Below are 19,469 nucleotides of genomic sequence, written 5' to 3'. Positions count from 1 at the left end.
GCTACCGGGTCCGGGACGTGAACCACGGTCGACTACGTGGGAGTCCAGCGACATAGACATTACACTAACTGCAGGTCCCTGTATTATTATTATTTTTTTTAAAGAATTATTATTATTTAAAGATTTTAACTTCATTCATTCATTCATTCAGTTTGACCAGAGAGGGAGAGAGCAAGAGCAAGAGGGGGAAAGTGAGAAAGCAAGCTGCCAGGTCTGGGACTTGAACGATCGTTAGTCATGGGGAGTCCAGCACCCTTAACCACCACGCCACCTGCCAGCCCCTCTGTCTCTATCTTGAGTTGAACTCTGACTTCAATAACCAATTGTTGGCGGCCAGCAGGTACCATGGTGGTTAAGGTGCTGGACTCTTACATGGTCAATGACAGTTCAAGTCCTAGACCTGGCAGCTTCTTTCTTCACTTTTTCTCTCTCTGGTGAGCACATGTGCTGTATAGCAAGTTAAAGGAGGGAGAAATAGAGGAGAATGGATTGTGGCATGACCATGCCCCACTGCTGGTTGATTTCTCATTTTCTCTCTCTCTCTCTGAAGAGCACATGTGCTTTATGACCAATTTATTTTGTTGTTGTCATTAGAGAGATTTTTGCTATAGGGCATGTGTACTTGCCAGAGATACAGACAGAAAGTGAGAAATCACCCCCCCCCCCAGGGTGATTGAGGCCATGCCTCAATCCTTTCCAAAATCTCTGGATTTGGGGCATGCATGCACATGTGCCTGGCATGAGTTTGAAGCCACTGGATCTGGGACTTGAACTGCAGTCGACTACATGAGATTCTAGGGATGTAACCATTATGTCATCTGCTGGTTCTGCCCTCTGGCAAATTTTTTAAAAATTGAGGGCCTTTTTAGAAAAACAAAATCATAGGAGAAAATCTTCAAAATCTAGAGCAGGCAGAGTTTGTAGATTCAGCACTAAAATCAAGAGCCATAGAAGAAAAAAAAACTAATAAATTGGACCCCATCAAAAATTTTTAAAGTTTTGCAAGTCTATGTGAGGAGGATGAGAGAGAAGCTACAGACTGGGAGAAACTATTTACAAATCACATATCCAAGAGAGGACTGGAATCTAGATTATATGATGAACTCTCACAGGGGACCAGCAGATGGCATAGTGGTTATATCACTGAACTCTCACATGGTCGACTGCGGTTCAAGTCTCGGACCCAGTGGCTTCAAACTCAATGCTGGTCGCATGTGTATGCATGTCCAAGATCCTGGGAGGAGAATGGAGGAGAAGGGATTGTGGTATGGTCACTCTCTTTGGGGGAGTCATTTCTCACTTTTCCTCTCACTGTATCTGTCTTTCTCTCTCCAGTGAGCACACATGCCTTAAGGCAAAAATCTAAAAACAAAGAACTCTCATGGGATCAGAAGATGGCGTAATGGTTACATTGCTGGACTCCCACGTAGTCAACCACAGTTTAAGTCTTGGACCCAGTGGCTTCAAACTCACACTGGGTACATGTGCATGGGTACCCAAAATTCTGAGAAGAGAATGAAGAAGGGATACAGTATAACCATCCCCCCTGGAGGTGATTTCTCACTTTCTGTCTCTCTGATTCTCTGTCTCTCTGGCAAGCACACATGCCCTATAGCCAAAATCTCTCTACAACAAAAACATAGAACTCTCACAACAATAAAATAACAATCTAGGGACCAGCAGTTGGTGTAATGGCTATCTCGCTGGACTCCCATGTAGTCAACCTCAGTTTGAATCCCGGACTTGGTGACTTAAACTTATGCCAGGCACACGTGGATGTGCCCAAGACCCCAGAGGAGAATGGAGGAGAAGGGATTGCAGCCATCCACCCTGGGCGGTGAGTTCTCACTTTCTGTCTCTCTTTGTCTTTCTGGTGAGTGCACGCGCCCTATAGCAAAAACCTTTAAAAAAAAAAAGGAACAATCTAATTAGAAAATGAGCAAACATCATGAAGACAGTTCACTGAAGAGGATGTACAGATAGCAAATAACACATGAAAATATATTCAATATCAGAATGGCCCCATAGTTTAATGGTTAAGTGCTAGGAAACCTGATCCCACATTGCCAGTTGGGGTTTGAATCCCAGCCCTGGTAGCTTATACTCTTGTGTGTGTGCAGGACCCTGAGAGAATAGATAAAAAGGATTGTTGTACTATGAGCCCCATTGAGGGGTGCTTCCCCCCCCCAATAGGGCACGTGTGCTTGACAGAGAGCAACAGAGACAGTGAAGATGAAAGTGAGAAATCATCCCCCAGAGAAGATGACCATGCTGCAATTGCTCCTCCTTTACTCTCCTCTTGGGATTATGGGCAAGCATGCACATGCACACGGTGTGATTTTCAAGCCATCAGTCCAGTACTCAAACCACAGTTGCCATATGGGAGTCCAGCACCTTAATCACTACACCACCTGCTGACCCCATCTTCTCTCTTTTTCTTTTTCTTTTCTTTTTTCTTTTCCTTTCCTTTCCTTTCCTTTCCTTTCCTTTCCTTTCCTTTCCTTTCCATTTCTCTTTTCTTTTCTTTTCTTTTCCTTTCCTTTTTCTTTCTCCTTCCTTCCTTCTTTCTCTTTCTTTCTTTCTTTCTTTCTTTCTTTCTTTCTTTCTTTCTTTCTTTTCTTTCTTTTTCTTTCAGTTTTGTTAAAGGGTGCATGCATTTGCAGAAAGAGAGAGAGAAAGAGAGAGAGAAAGCAACCCCCAAGGGGGACAGCTATGATGTAATACCTGCTCCCCCATTCTCCTCTCCAGATTTGGCAAGGAGGTACACATGCCCAGTGAGTTCTTCAAGCTGCTGGATCCAGACCATGAAGTCAGCCATGTGGGATCCAGTTGCCTTAAACATCATGCCACAGGGTGATCTGAGGTGTACTTTATCTCTCCCTCCTCTTTGTCACTCGTATGTGTACATGTGCCCTCTAGCATAATAAAAAGGATTTATACTCAACATCATTAAACATTAGGGAAATACAAATTAAAACCACAAAGAAATATCATTACACATCTACCAGAGTGGCAGAAATAAAAAATAGAGACAGCAGCAAATGTTGGAAGAAGGCAGAAACTGAACCATCATGTATTACTGGTGGAATAGAAAATGGTTCTGCTGCTTTGGAGACCAGTTGGCAGTTTCTTTCAAAACTAAACATGAAAGTACCATATGACTGGGCGACTACACTTCCTGGGCGCTTATCCCAGAGAAACAAAAACTTATGTTCACTCGAATATCTGTACACAAATGTTCCTAACAGCTTTATTTGTAAGGGCCAGAAACTGGAATCGGTCCAGATATCTTTTAATAGGTTACTGGTTAAACAAACTGGTATATTCAAGTACCAAATTGGTTATTGTGGAATACTACTCAGTATTGAAAAAAATGAACAACTTGGATGAAGGTTTAGAAAATTATGCTGAGTGGAAAAAGCTCCAGTTTTCATACTGAATTACTACTTCATTTATTAACTTTTCTTGTTTTTGTTTGTTTGTTTGTTTTTGTTTTTGCCATAGGGGCATGTGCATTCCTGGAGAGAGACAGAAAGAGACAGTGAGACTGGAAGCAAGAAATCACTCCCTAGGGGGGATAGGCATGCCACAATCCCTTCTCCTCCATTCTCTTTTTTTTGGAGAGGTTTTTGCTACAGGGCACGTGTGCTTGCCAGAAAGACAGAGAGAGACAGAGAGACATAAAGTGAGAAATCACCCCCCGGGGGGATGGTCACGCGTCAATCCCTTCTCCTCCATTCTCCTCTCAGGATCTTGGGCATGCATGCACATAGGCCCAGCGTGAGTTTAAGCCACCGGGTCCGGGACTTGAACCGCAGTTGACTACGTGGGAGTCCAGTGACATAGCCATTAAGCCAACTGCTGGTCCCCATTCTCTTTTCTATGGGAGATTCTGAGCACGTGCATACCAGACCCAGCGTGATTTTGTTTTCCTTCCTTCCTTTCTTTTTCCTTTCCTTTCCTTCCCTTCCTTTCCCTTTCCTTCCCTTTCCTCCTTTCTTCTTTCTTTGTATTATTTCTTTAAGAACTCTCAATTCTTTTTCTAAAATAATTCTTTTTTTTTCCTTTGGAGATGTTTTTGCTATAGGGAGCGTACGCTCGCCAGAAAGACAGAGAGACAGAGAGACAGACAGAAAGCGAGAAATCACTCCCCAGGGGGATGGTCATGCCGCAATCCCTTCTCCTCTATTCTCTCAGGATCTTGGGAATGCATGCACATGTGCCTGGCATGAGTTTAAGCCACCGGATCTGGGACTTGAACTGTGGTCGACTACATGGGAGTCCAGTGACATAGCCATTACTCCAGCTGCTGGTCCCAAGAATGAATAAATAAAATTAAAAAAATAATTCTATTTTTTTTTGGGGGGGGAGGGTAGTCTACCTAACAGAATTCTTTATTTAGGGGTCAGCAGGTGGCATAGTGGTTAAGGCACTGGACTCCCACATGGCCGACTGTGGTTTGAATCCTAAACCTGGAGACTTGAAATATGCCAGATGTGTGTGCATGCATGCCAAAAATCCTGAGAAGAGAATGAAGGAGAAGGGATTATGGTATGGCTATCTCTCTTGGGGGATGATTTTTTTTTTTTTCTTTTTTTTTTTTTTTTGAGAGGTTTTGCTATAGGGTGCGTGTGCTCACCAGACAGAGACAGAGAGACAGAAAGCAAGAAATCACCCCCCAAGGGGGATGGCCATGATGCAATCCCTTCTCCTCCATTCTCCTCTCAGGATCTTGGGCAAGCATGCACACGTGCCTGGCGTGAGTTTTAAGCCACCAGGTCCGGGACACGAACCGCAGTCGACTACATGGGAGTCTAGCGACATAGCCATTACGCTAACTGCTGGTCCCTTGGGGGATGATTTCTCAACTTTCTCTCTCTCTATCTCTCTGGCAAGCACACATTTTTGCCCAACAGCAAAAATCTCTCTTAAAAAAGAATTATTAATTTAATTTATTATTATTATTTTAATTAATCAGAGAGAGAGAAAGTGAAAAATCAAGCTGCCAGTTCCAAGATTCAAACCATGGTTGGCCATGTGGGCATCCAGTGCCTTAACTACAATGCCATCTCCTGGCACCTCCCAGCATGACTTTCTTTCTTTTTAAAGAGTTATTTATTTAAATTTATTTATTATTGTCATTTTTTAAAAAGTTGCTATAGGGCAGTGTGCTCACAAGAGAGAAAGATAAAAAGCAAGTCATCAGATCTGGGACGCGAACCATGGTTGACCATGTGGGACTCCAGTTCCTCAACCACCATGCTACCTGCGGGCTCCCCAGTGTGATTTTCAAGCTTCCAGGTCCAGGACTCAGATCTCAGCGAGCACCTTAACCACCATGTCACCTGCTGGCCCCCATACAACTTTTAAAAATCAAATAATAATTTTAAAATCTTATTTATTATCATTAGTTTTTAAAATTTGCTATGGGCATGTACTTTCATCAGAGAGAGAAAGAGAGTGGGAAAGTGAGAAAACAAGCCGCTAGGTCTGGGAACCATGGTGAGAATTCCAGATTCTCCCATGTGAGAATCCAGCACCTTAACCACCATGCCACCTACCCCTATAACTCTTTTTAAAATGATAGTTATGTGCATGTGCATGAGAGAAAGTACTCTCCATAGGGTCTTGTCATGTTGTGATCCCCTTCCCCCAGCCCTCTAGCTCCTCAATATCTTGGGCACCTTTGTACATATCTGGCACGTCTTCAGGCTGACCCAGGTATCCTAACTCACAGTTGGCCGTGTGACTTGCAGCACTACAGTCCGGTCCAGCTGTGCATGCACATGGCTGGTCTTATATAACATTTTAAATGAAAATAGTTGGGAAATGGAGGACAGATTGGTGGTTTAAGGACAGGGGAGGGATGAAGGAGTGGAAGATAGGTAAATGTTATAAAGGGCAGCACCAGGCTGGCTCTGTAGCCTCATGGATCCCACATGGCCAGCTGCGTAGTTTGAGTCCTGAACCTGAAGGTTTGAGAAACACGCTGGGCACATATGAATGTGTACCCAAAATCCTATAAAAGATTGACTATTCCCATGAGGGAAGGCTTCTTTCTCCTCTCTCTCTCTCTCTCTCTGGTATGTACACACACCCTCTAGCACAAAAAATATAAACAGAAAGGGCAGCATCACCAGTGATTCTTTTATTTATTTATTTATTTATTTTGATAGGTTTTTGCTATAGGGCGCATGTGTTTGCCAGAAAGACAGAAAGCAAGAAATCACCCCCTGGGGGGATGGCCACACCGCAATCCCTTCTCCATTCTCCTCTTGGGATCTTAGGCATGCATGCACACGTGCCCGGCATGAGTTTAAGCCACTGGGTCTGGGACTCGAACTGCAGTTGACTACATGGGAGTCCAGCGACATAGCCATTATGCCAACTGCTGGTCCCGATGTTCAGTATCTTGACTGTGATGGATATACACAAATGAGTAAAAGTAAAAGTGAGCAAGGCTGTCCAGCTTTGACTTTTGTTTTTGTTTTGTTTGTAAAATTATGCTATAGGGTACATGAGTTTGCCAGTGACTAAAAGAGAGGGAAAGTGAGAAAGCACGCCTCAGGGAGAATGGTCATACTGCAATCCCTTATCTAGTCTCCTTTTGGGATTTTGGGCATGCATACACATGCAGCCTGTGTGTTTTTCGATTCCCTGGGCTCAGAATCTGAACTGTGCAGCCAGCCATGAGGGATCCAGCTGCCTTAACCATCATACCACTTGATAACCCCCATTAAATGTTTTTAAAATAATTATTTTATTTAACTTTATCCATTTATTTATTTATTTGACTAGAGAGGGACAGAGGGAGAGACAGACAGAGGGAAAGTGAGAAAGCAAGCCACCAGATCTGGGACTCAAACTACGGTGGGCCATGTGGGAGTCCAGCGTCCATAAGTATCACACCACCTGCCAGCCCATTTAAAAATTTTTTTTATAGAGACAGGGTCTGAGTATGTTGCCCAATAGCCAAATCTGGCCTCAAACTTCCAATCCATTTGCCTCAGCCTCCCGAGTAGCCAGAACTATAAGTAGTTGCCACCGTGCCTGACTACAACTGCCTAGTTTGGCACTGTTCTTCTCTATCCTATCTGTAGGGGAAGATCTGACATTTCAGGGAAGAGGAGCAAAGCTAATGCCTGTCCCAGAGACAGGCTGCTCCCAGGTGTCAGTACAGCTAAAAGGGCTCTTAGGGCCTGGTAGAGGCAGGAACTAGCCCAGTCACCCACCCGCTCAGGGTTGCCCTCATACCTGACACCGTTGTAGAAACACTGCTGGAGGTTGGGGCTTGGCTGCAAGGCGGTATTCTCCAGCACTTTCACTCTTGAATTGACCTCTGTAGTGTCCGTAGAAGCCACTGTTGTACTGTAACAAGGCAGGTATGAGGGTAAAATCATACCTTTACCCAGGGTCCCAGACCTCAGCGCCTTCTTGAAGTATTCTGGGGATGCAAGGCCAGAAACCTTTCACTGGAGTTCCTAACAGAGTAGGAAGACTCTGAGGAGAGATACTCCTGCAGAGGAACTGGCTGGGAGGCACCTCCATCCATTATTGGGACAGTTGGCCTCAGCTCTGCTGGCCTTCCTGGACTGGCTGTGTGTGTGTGTGTGTGTGTGTGTGTGTCTGTGTGAAAGGAATACCACTCAGAGCACAATTCTGGCGGCTGGGCCATTTTCCAGTGGTGTGTCCTTCCCTAAGGAGCCTGAAAGGAAGTCCCCTTTGTTGTCATCTCCATAATGTTAATTGTGGACCAAGGGCCCCTGAAGAGGAAGGGTCCAGTGTACCCTTCTGCATCTATTGAGAAAGTTGTGAACAATCATTTGCCACAAACTGCTTTTCTGGTGCAAGAGCACCCTCTGAAACTGGAGCACCTAAGCAAGAGATAAACTTTGAAAAGGAGTATTTCACCATTGGAGGATATCTTCTGGAAAGAATTTCAGGGGAAGAAACTGGCAGAAGATAGAAATGAGGGTTCCAAGAAGGGGCTGTACTACACTGATGTCATTTGGTGGACACTCTATGGACAAGCATGCCTGAGAACTCCTATGGCCCAACCTCTTTGTCCTGAAATCTCCGGAGAGGCTTTGTCCTGAAATTTCCGGAGAGGATCTCCACAGTGATAACGCTGAGCAGAGGAATCTCTCTTGAGCCTGGTTTCTGGACATCATAATAGGATCCTCAACAGAACTAGGAAACTCCCTATCTTTCTATCCCACAGAACACTTGGGTTGCTTTTCTTGTCTGTCCACTCCACTACTGTCTGTCAAGAAACTTTTTTTTTAATTAATATTTTATTTTATTTATCATCATCATTATTATTTGAGAGGTTTTTGCCTTAGGGGGTGTGTGCTTGGTAGAGAAAAAGAGAAAGACAGTGAGAAGGAAAGTGAGAAATCACCCCACAGTGGCTATGGCCACGCCACAATCCCTTGTCCTCCATCCTCCTCCTAGGATCCTGGGCACATATGCACATGTGCCTGGCATGAGTTTCAAGCCACTGGGCTTGGGACAGGAACTATGGTTGACCATGTGGGACGCCAGCAACTTAACCACTATGCCATCTGCTGGCCTCTATTATAATTTTTTTAACTTGACCAGAGAGAGAGAAGAAAAGTGAGAAAGCAAGTCGCCAGGTCACTTCACCCTCATGACTCATTCAGATTTCAGGCACAACTCAGGGCCAGAGATCAAGATTGACTGTAAAGTGCGCTCTTACCCAGGAGCCTACTAAAGCACTTTGCATCTTTCCAGGAAGGAAGTGGAAGAGACAAACTTTCTCTTGAAGCTACATCTGAGGAAAGAGAATCTAAGGAGGTCAGCTTCTTGTTGCTTAGTGACAAGGGGAGGTTGTGACTGCACAATGCTGCTGTTGGTTGAGGCAGCACCTGGCCTATGGCCCTTTTGTGCTTGTTGCTGTTTCTTCTCTGTGAGAGAAATCTGCCCCTTGGCATTCACAGCTCTTACATACATAAACATTTAGGGCTCTGCAGTGAAACTGATAAGACTCACAGCCAATAAAATATTAAAGAACCTTTTAGAGACAAATCCTCTGCAGTTAAAAAGCCATGCGACTGACCATATTGCCAGACATCTAAATTTAGAAAGCATCTATGGAGTCAGTACAAATGTTAAAGGGGTTGATGGTTCCTAGGGTAAAATTGCTGCTTCAGAATAAGGCTTTAATGATTTATCTCTTAGGGGTGTATAGTGACTATGGATGCTAAACGTGATAGGTATATATTACAAGGGCATGAATGAATGAGGAGAGTGTGATGGAAGCATACGAAGGAGCATGCAAAGCTTTGACATCGTGGTTCAAATTCTGAGCTAACTCTGGGCAGATTGTTGACTGTAACACAGAAATTTGAACAGTTCATCTCCTTTACTAACCAAAAACAAATCTGCCAATCAGTCTCTAAAAATGTGTCAAGAAAAAGTTCAATAGTAGTTCAACTCCAACCCTGCTGGTGTCCCTGGCACAAGCTGCTCTAATATCCAGAAAGTCTATCCCAGTATTGTTGTCCTGAAATGTTCCTTCCACATGGACTTGTAGGTATAAAAATGTTCATTGTAATAGCATCTACATTGAGGAGGCAGCCAGTGTTTACCAGCGGGACAGTGAGGAAATTGGGCTATAGCTACTATGAATTACCTTCAGATACTTGAGTCTGCAGAGACAAACCTGAAGAGATACTGAATTAAAAAGTCAAGTTGTAGAAAGATTTGCAAGTATACCATTTATAAAATGATACAAAAACACAAACAGGCCCAGCTTCAGTGGCCTAAGTTGTAAGGTGTTGCTGCCCAATGCTGGAGCCCTGTAGAGGGTTCAGATTCGGTTCCTAGACCAACCTAAACATGCTGAGTACAGTGGCACAAGCCTGTAACCTGGAGGCTGAGGCGAGAAGATTGCAGTATGGTGGGACCCTGTCAAAAATACCTTCCTCTTTCTATTCCTTGCTTTCACATAAATAAACTTTTTTAAAATGGGAGGAGGGGCTGGTCTTATAGCCTAGTGGTTAAGGTAGCCTGACCTCACATGGTCAACATGGTTCAACTCTCAGCCCAATGACTTAAAAACCATACTAGGGGCATGTATATGTGTGCCCCAAATCCTGACAGGATAGTGAAATTAGAGAAGAAATCATGGTGTGACCATACCCTATGGGGGGTGTTTTCTCTTATTCCCTCTTTCTCTCTGTCTCTCTCTGGCTATTGCATATGCCCTCTGGCCAAGAATATTTTTAATGCAAAACAATGCTATGGACATACATATTAGGTCGTTGACTTTCCCAATGACCTAATATATGAACTAAATGTATAAAGCAAGCATAGGAATGATAAACAACAAATTCAGGATAGAAGTTAGCTAGGGAGGGGAGCAAGAGGAATGGTATCACACAAGTGCAAAATGGAGCCTTAACTCTACCTGTAATGACTTTATTTTTTAAAAAATAATTATTATTGTTATTTTTTAAATGTACAATTGGCATTTTATTTTTTACCAGAGGACAGACAGTTCTTTAGTTCTTAAAGACTCAGCTCCTGGGGACCAGCAGGTGGCGTGGTGGTTAAGGTGCTGGACATTCCTACATGGCCGACAGTGGTTCGTGTCCCAGACCTGGAGGCTTGCCTTCTCACTTTCTCTCTCTCTCTTTCTCTCTCTGTTTCTGTCTGTCTCTGGTCAAATTAAAAGAAATGAATGAATAAATAAATAATTAAAAAAAAAAAGACTCAGCTCCTTACATAGGCTTTGGTGGAGGACGAGGGGCAGCATCTATAGATGCTAAATCGGGTTGGGGTGGGGCCGGCAGGTTGCTTGGTGGTTAAGGATGCTGGACTCTCACATGGCTGACTGCCATTGGAGTCCCAGACCTGGCGGCTTGCTTTCTCTCTCTCTCTCTCTCACATTATTCAATCTCTGGTCAAATTGAAATAAATAAATGAATGAATAAATAAAGTTAAATGAAATAATTTAAAAATGGTAAATATATAAATAAACCGAGTCGGGGGTGTTTGGTCCTTCTGAGCTTCACGAGATCGGTTCCTGACTATCTTGCTACGAATGGCGCAACTCACACAGTAATGTAGCTTCACATACAACTTGGGGAGCACATAGGCATCAAAGACATTGCTTTGGAGATGTCCCTGATAGCTGCGGCCTCTACTATGTTTTGGATGATGAACTTCTTAATAGCCTTGTCCTTGGGCACTCGGCTGCACGTGACTGGGGCCCTTTTTGGCATAGCCGTTGTTCCTTCTTTTCTTTGTCATCTCAGAAGCAAGGCCGCGAGAGAAGCTTAAAGAATTATTTTTTATTTGTTTATTTATTTTAAGACCATTTTATTTATTCATTTATTTATTTTAATTTGACTAGAGAGAGACACAAAAAAAGAGAGAGAGATAGGGAAAGTGAGAAAGCAAGCCCCCAGGTCCAGGACTCAAACCGTGGTTGGCCATGTGGGAGTGTTTAGCACCTTAACCACCATGCCACCTGCTGGTCCCTATTTGTTTATTTTTAATTTGACCAGAGAGGGACAGAGTGAGAGAGAGAGAGAAAGTGAAAAAACAAGCTGCCACGTCTGGACTCCATGTGGGAGTCCAGCATCCTTAATCACCATGCCACTTACTGGCCCCTGTAATGACTTTATTTTTTAAAGTTTTATTTGGGTAGATTCAATATACAGTAAACCATACATGTTGAAAGTGTAAAATTTGATACATTTTGTTATATGTATATATGTATGAAACATATCACAGTCAAGATAGTAAAAATATTCATTGCATCAGGATTTCCTGCTGCCTGTTTGCCATCCTTCCCCATGGCACTTATTTACTTCAGGCTCCACTGTTCTGCTTTATTTATTTTAAAATTATTTTATTTATTTATTTATTTGTTTATTTAAATTTGACCAGCGAAGGACAGAGAGAGAGAGTGGGAGAGAGGGAAAGTGAGAAAGCAACCCGCCAGGTCTGGGACTTGAACTGTGGACGGCCACGTGGGAGTCCAGCACACTTAACCACCACACCACCTGCCAGCCTCCTGTCCTGCTTTCTGTCTGTATAGATAAATTTGCATTTTCTAGAATTTTATATAAATAGAATCTTTTTTTGGAGAGATTTTTGCTATAGGGCACGTGTGCTCGCCAGAAAGACAGAGACAGAAAGCGAGAAATCACCCCCCAGGGGGAATGGCCATACCAAAATACCTTCTCCTCCATTCTCTTCTCGGGATCTTGAGCATGCACGCACATGTGCCTGGCGTGAGTTTTAAGCCACTGGGTCCGGAATGCGAACCGCAGTGGACTACATGGGAGTCCAGCGACATAGCCATTACGCTAACTGCTAGTCCCTATATAAATAGAATCTTACAGTACACATTCTTTTGTGTCTGGCTATGTGTAGCATATTTTGAGATTTATCTATGTTGTTTTATCAATTGTTCATTCCTTTTTACTTAGTAATTTTCCATTGAAGGGATACACCAAATCTCTTCTCGTTTTTTTGTTTGTTTTTGTTTTATCTTTTATGAGCAAGAAAGAGAAAGAAGGATGGGGCCAGACTGGGGTACAGTGGTAAAATGTGATGGTTTGCAAGGCAATCCTACATGGGAAGGTTCCCAGTTCAAATACAAAGACTTCCCTAAGTATATATGTCCATGATCCAGTCTAGGGGTGAATCAAGGCATCAAGACCCTATTGTGGGTGCCGTCTCTTTCTTTCTGATTCTCTCTCTCTCAGAATAAACAGACTTAAAAAAATAAGTAAAAGGAGAGGAAAGAGGTATCTATCTATCTATATATATATACAAGTGTGTGTGTGTATAGACTCTCACCTTTGTGGTCCTCTGCCCCACTCTCCCAGTTGGCTAGTATTACAAGCACTCAGGCTAGTACTGATCCAAACCTGGACTGCTCACATGGCCCCAGCCTCAGGAGCTAATACCTTATCACTTGCACCAGCATAGTTGGACCTCCTCCTGGTCTTTTAAATTTTTTTAAGAACTGTTTTATTTAACTCTATTTATTTATTTATTTATTTATTTATTTATTTACCTATTTACCTACTTACTTATTTATTTATTAAACATTTTTTTAGCAGAGAGGGACAGAGAGAGAGAGAAAGTGAGAAAGCAAGCCACCAGGTCCAGGACTCAAACCACAGCCATGTGGGAGTCCAGTGCCCTTAACCATCATGCCTCCTGCCAGCCCTACCTCCTGGTCTTTTGAATCTGTATACCAATCAGGTTTGTCCTCACTGCATCACTGACATCGCTCCTGCCAGGCAGTTTCACCAACAGTAATTCTCATTCATCTTGTCACATCAGTAGCATTTTCCCAGCTGTCTCTCTCCTCTTTGAAGCACAATCCAGGTGGCTTCCAGAGCGCCACACATTCTTGGTGTCCCTATCCATCCCTGGCCACTTGTTCAAGCTCCTGGGCCACTGTCCCCTCAGTTCTCAAGTCTCTAAATGAGTTGTGTGTCCTGGAGCTCAATCCAATCTCTTTTCCATTTATAGACCTTCCTTGGTGATCTCATAGTTTACTGAGTTCAAAGTCATCTACAATCGTCAGAGGCAGAGTTAAATAGATCCTTCCTGTCCTGTGCTGTCCTTGTGCTAGGGCCACTCCAGCCTCCAGCAGACCAGGAGCCTCAGCCACTTCCTGACTCCTTTCTTCTTTTTCTAAAATATATTTTAAAATTTTTCTTTTTCTTTCTTCTTTTTTTTTTTTTTTTCCAGAAGGTCCATAGGCTCACTAGAGAGAGAGACAGAAAGAAAGGGAGGAGAAAGCATCTTCTCTATGAGGCATGGCCACACGGCTATCCCTTTTCCTCCATTTCTCCATTCTGTCGGGATTTGGGGCACACACATGCACTGGCCAGTTTTCCCAGCCGCAGGCGGGATTTGAACTCTGGTCATCCACTTGATTTCTGGCAGCCTTAACCACCAGTTCATGGCTGGCTCTAAAATTTGTATTACTATTCCCAAGCGTCCTCTCTCCACCAACCCCAGTTCTGTGTTCCCCTTACCTCTGCTCATCACCTGGCCTGACTCCGACCCCCTGAGCCCGGACCACGTTCAGGCCCGGGGACCCACCTCGCGGCTGCCCTCACAGGCGGCACCTGGCCATTCCCAGGGCTCAGGGCCTCCCTGTTCTCGGCACACTGTTGGGGGCGTAGGTGGAGCGACAAGAGAGCAGGTCGGCACTGGCGAGGGGCGCCGGGTGCTGTGGGAGGGCGGCGGGCCCTGAGGTACTGCTCTGCGGGGCTCGCGGGCTGCATGAGGCGCGGTGGGGAGCGGCGGGAGGGAGCAGCCCGGTGGCTGTGCGGACCGTTAAAACCGTTAACCACGTGCCTGCAGGGGGCGGGGCCCCGAGGACGGAGCGGAGTCTCCATTGGTCAGGGCGAACTTGTGGGCGGGGCCCGAGGACAGGACTGACGCCTCATTGGTCAGGGAGGCCATGGGGGCGGGGCTGTGTGCGCTTTGACGGGCGCTGAGGGACTTGGCGGGAGACGTTGAATCCCGCGACCCCAGGTGGGGCGGAAGTGGGGATTGGGAGGTGGGCGGCGCGGGGTGCGGCTTCGGCCGGTGGCGCTCGACGCCCTCCTCTTCCCGGTGGCCTCAGGCCGCGCGGGCTCCTGGAGTAGCGTCTGCCCTCAGCCTTGGAGCGCGGTTTTCCTCAGATTCCCCGAGGGCCGAGGGCCGCGATCGCATCCTCCGTGCCCTCCGGGCTGAACCGGGGAGCCCGCTGGCATTTGTCTACGACGGAAAGTCCGGTGGAGGCCTCTGAGGAGGACTTGGGAATGCTCTAGTTAGGAGCTCGGGTTGAAAAGACCCGGATAGGGCCAGCCCGGCGCGCAGATCCCACATGGCCGACTGCCGTCCCAATCCCCACCCGGCGGCTTGAGAAACACGCACGGCACAAGTGCCCGCGTGCCCCAGATCGTGAGAGAGAGAAGGGACTGCGGCCAGGCCACCCCGACACCCCCGGGTGATTTCTCACCTTCCCTGTCTCTGTCTCTCTGTGTCTCTCTGTCTCTCTCGCGCAGCACAAGCACCCGCTAACAATCTTTTTTCAAAAAGGGACGATGAGTGAGGGCAGCTGTTAGTGGTGGAGCCCCATCTGGCAGTGACCAGAGGGGCCTGGAGTCTAAGGAAGACACCTGCCTTGATGCCCTGGACGAACAGGAGGGGCTTCGGCCTGCCTCAGGACTGTTCTGGTAGAAGCTGGGCAGATGGTGGTCTCTGCCCCCCAGGGCCGTCCTCTCCCATTGCGTGTTCTGCCTTGCCAGGGCCGCCCCTTTGCTCGCATTCAACCTTCCCTCCCCTTTCATTCTTGCTGTAGTAGGGCTGGTGGTGAGAGATGAGGAGGGAACTCTGCCCTTGGAGTTTTCAGTGTGCATTTAAGTTTTCATTTACCTTAAAATGACTACCTCCTCATTATTAGCATTGTACTAGCATCTTCACGGAAGGCTTGAAGCTGATGGGATTCCTATCCTCTGGGAATTTAAAAGCCCATTATGCTGGTGGTTCCCAATTTATGGTAGTTCAATTTATAATTTTTTGACTTTATGATGGTGCAAAAGTGATATATAGTCTGTAGAAACCATAGCATGGTGGTTAAGAACTGGATCCCACATGGTCGGCTGTGCGGTTAGAGTACTGGACCTGGTGGCTTAAGAACCACTCTAGGAGCATGTACATGTTCAAAAACCTGAAAGGAGTAGAGTTGGAGGAGAAGGGATTGCAGTGTGATTATGTGCCCTGAGGGGTGCTTTCTCCTCTGTCTCTCTCTAGGAGAACTTGTACCATGTAGCCAAGTAAAAATAAATTTTTGTAAAAATAGAAACTCCAAGTACCTCTACAAACATTCTGTTCTTCACGTTCAGTACAGGATTCAATAAATTATGTTATATTCAACACTTTCTTTTTTTTTTTTTTTTCTTTTAGTTTTTGTTATAGGGCTTGTGGGCTCACCAGGGAAAGAAAGATTGAGGGGAGGTGTTGAGAAATCACCCCCCCCCCAGGGGAGATAACTATGCCACAATTCCTTCTCTTCTACTCTTCTCTCAGGCTTTTGGGCACACATGAAGGCACACACACACACCTGATGTGTTTTCCAGCTGCCAGGTCTGGGACTCAAACCATGCAGTTAGCCATATGGGATCCAGCTGCCTTAAAGCCACCTGGCTGGCCACTAGATTTTTTCCTTAGTTGCCAGAGGATACATGTGCTCACCAGAGAGAGTCAGAGACAGAGGAAGACAGGCTTAAAACATGGCAGCCATGTGTGTTTGCATGCCCAAAATCCCAAAAGGGGAGGAGGGAATGGAAGAGAAGGGATTGCAGCATGACTGTCCAGTAAGAGGGGAAGGTACTTTCTCACTTTCCTTGTCTCTGCTGTCTCTCTCCAGAAAGTACATGTACTCGCTGGCAAATTGAAAAAAAAAAAAAAAACAGGGACCAACAGTTAGCATTAATGGCTATGTTGCTGGACTCCCATGTAGCCGACCATGGTTCAAGTCCCAGACCCGGTGGCTTAAACTCATACCGGGTGCGTGTGTGTGCGCTCAAGATCCTGAGAGGAAAATGGAGAAGGGATTGCGGCGTGGCCATCCCTCCAGGGGATGATTTCTCGCTTTCCTTCTCTCTGTCTCTCTCTGTCTCTCTGGTGAGCGCACTCACCCTATAGCAAAAAAAAAAAAAAAAAAAAAAAGAAGAAGAAAAAAGAAAAAAAAAGACAACAGAAAAAGGAAATACTGTTTCAGAAAGATAGGTAATGGAAGTTTACACTGAGTGAATGGAACTGTAACTGCTGAAATGTCCCTATCTATGTATAGTAATCATTAGGAATTTTTGAAAAAATTACACTGTATTAACCTTTTAACGTTCCTCTGTTCTTTCTAATAGAGATAATCATAAAAACCATAAAAATGAATTTTAATATCTGGAATAGCAAAGACATGCTCAGTATTCCCTCAGGCTCTGGGTAAGTTTTCTTTTTTTATTAATTATTATTAATCCATTCACTTTTTTTTTTCATTTATTTATTTTAGTTTGACCAGAGAGAGACAGAGAAAGAGGGAAAGTGGGAAAGCAAGCAAACCAGCAGGTCCGGGACTTGAACCATGGTCAGCCAAATGGGAGTGTCCAGCACCTTAATCACCACACCACTTGCTGGTCCCCTCTGGTTAAGGCTTTGTTTTTTGTGTTTTTTTTTTTTTAATTTTATTTATTTTTAATTTGACCAAAGAGAGTGAGTCACAGAAATAGAGAAAGGGAAAGTGAGAAAGCAAGCCACCAGGTCCGGGACTCAAACTGTGGGCAGCCATGTGGGAGTGTCCAGCATCTATAACCACCATGCCACCTGCTGGCCCCTCCCTCTGGTTAAGTTTTATGGTTATAATCTTTTATACTGGAGAGGATCTTATGGTTTTGTTGATTTTATAGAATCTCCTCACTACCAGGTACCTCATACGTTCCTTCTCCCTTTCTTCCCCTCCTTTGTCACTGCTGTGTCTTCCTGTGCTTCCGTTTTGTCTTCCTGCCCCTTTCCTTTTCTTAAGTTTTGTTGTTGTTGTTTTTTAATAATTATCTATTTAATTTTATTTTATTTATTCATTCATTTATTTTTTTAGTTTGACCAGAGAGAAACAGAGGGTGAGAGTGAAAGAGAGAAGAAATGAGAAAGCAAGCCACCAGATTCAGGACTTGAACCGTAGTCGGCCATGTGGGAGTGTCCAGCACCTTAACCACCATGGCACCTGCTGGTCCCCAAGTTTTGTTGTTGTTGCTGTTGTTGTTCATCAGAGAGAAACAGAGAGGATAAGGGAGAGAGAGAAAGTGAGCAATCGGCCCCTCTGGGCGGGATGGCCACACCGCAATCCCTTTTCCTTCATTCTCCTTTCAGGATCTTAGACACATGTGCACATATGCATGGTGTGATTTCCAAGCCACTGGGTCTGGAATTCAGACCATGGAGTCAGCCATGTGGGATCCATGCCACCTTCTGGCCCCTTTATTAATTTTTTTATATTTTTAATTTTTTTTTTTTTTTATGGGAGTGATAGAGAAATAAGAGGAGCTAGAGACAAGCATCCTCAATAGAGTCTGACACCAACAATTCCCTTCAGCCTTCTCAGCCAGCCAGGATTGCAGACGAGTGTGCCAGGCATGTGCAGCTCACCTAAGATCTTCCACATGAATCCAGCACTGCTTGAGGAGCATTGTTACCTCTATACTACCAAGACGGCCTCCGAGCCCACCCTAAATGTGCTCAGAACACTTACAGGAAACTAATCCATGATCAGTTAGTCAATGGCTGCACAGAATCTTCTAAAACTTTTATAAGAATGTTTTTAATATCTTATGTAATTAACTCAATTCTGTACTGAAAAAAAAAAAAAACCAGAATGGTTGTATGGGTATTCAAAATAGGACTTTTTTTGCAGCATGGCCATCTCCCCTGTAGGGTGATTTCTCACTTTTCCTCTCTTGATTCTCTCTGGTAAGTACATGTACTCTATGGAAAAACAAAACAAAACAAAACTATAATCGAGCTTGAACACAGCTCACTGACTCAGCTATAGATACAAAACATAAGTAGACAAACAGATAAACCATAGTATTCAAGTTTTAATCTTATTTTTATTTTTTAAAGTTTATGTATTTACTTCCTCCTGAGAGAGAGATAGAGAGACACACAGAGAGAGACAAGTCGACAGAGAGATAGGCACCCTCAACAGGGTCCTCATGCTGTGATCCACCCCCAGCCTCAACCAGCCTGGATCACAGGCACATCCAGTGGCTTGCATGAACAGGCAGGCCTCCAATGAAAACCCACCAAGTTAGCTAGCTATAGCAGGCTTAAAGGAAGTTGGCAGATACCAGCGTAAGTACAGATAACCTCCAACTTGCAGTTGTTTGACTAAATGATTTTTCGATTTTAGAATGACATGGAAGTGATACCATTTGGTATTATTGTTATTAGTATCACTATTCCTTGGCAGGTGGCATGGTGGTTAAAGGTGCTGAACTCCCACATGGCTAACCATGGTTCAAGTCCCAGACCTGGTGGCTTCCTTTCTCACTTTCTCTCTCTTTCTCTCTCTCTCTTTGTCTATTCCTTTGGGGGCTGTTCTACCTTCTTTTTTAAAAAAATATTTTATTTATCTTTATTTATTTAATTTAATTTGACTGAAGACAGACAGAGTGAGTGAAAGAGAGAGGGAGAGAGAAAGCAAGCTGTCAGGTCTGGGATTTGAACCGTAATTGGCCATGTGGGAGTCCAGCGTTTTTAACCACTATGCCACTTGATGTCCCCAGTTGCTCTTTTTTTTTTTTTTTGGAGAGGTTTTTTTCACTATAGGGCGCGTGCACTCGCCAGACAGACAGAGAGAGACATAGAGACAGAAAGCGAGAAATCACCCCCCAGGGGGGATGGTCACGCCGCAATCCCTTCTCCTC

At 44.7% G+C, this 19,469-nt stretch overlaps 2 protein-coding genes across 3 annotated transcripts in view; one reads left to right on the top strand and one right to left on the bottom strand.

Annotated features, from left to right (window-relative positions):
• Window positions 1–8,835, bottom strand: part of CIMIP7 (ciliary microtubule inner protein 7) — a 10,663-nt gene extending 1,828 nt beyond the window's left edge. Inside the window, exons 1-2 of the mRNA XM_006170969.2 lie at window positions 8,720–8,835; window positions 7,255–7,368 (exon numbers count right to left, since the gene is read on the bottom strand). Coding sequence (XP_006171031.1) covers window positions 7,255–7,368; window positions 8,720–8,746 — 141 coding nt within the window. The 5' untranslated portion in view covers window positions 8,747–8,835. The remainder of the gene's footprint in view (window positions 1–7,254; window positions 7,369–8,719) is intronic.
• Window positions 8,836–14,678: 5,843 nt separating this feature from the next.
• IHO1 (interactor of HORMAD1 1) overlaps window positions 14,679–19,469 on the top strand; it is a 22,789-nt gene continuing 17,998 nt past the window's right edge. For both annotated transcript variants that reach the window (XM_006170965.1, XM_027769303.1), the window contains exons 1-2: window positions 14,679–14,995; window positions 16,914–16,992. In XM_006170965.1, coding sequence (XP_006171027.1) covers window positions 16,937–16,992 — 56 coding nt within the window. In that variant the 5' untranslated portion in view covers window positions 14,679–14,995; window positions 16,914–16,936. The remainder of the gene's footprint in view (window positions 14,996–16,913; window positions 16,993–19,469) is intronic.

Source organism: Tupaia chinensis, unplaced genomic scaffold (genome assembly GCF_000334495.1).
Source record: "Tupaia chinensis unplaced genomic scaffold, TupChi_1.0 Scaffold149184_1, whole genome shotgun sequence".
Lineage (NCBI taxonomy): Eukaryota > Metazoa > Chordata > Mammalia > Scandentia > Tupaiidae > Tupaia > Tupaia belangeri.
This window is presented reverse-complemented; position numbering and strand designations above follow the sequence as displayed.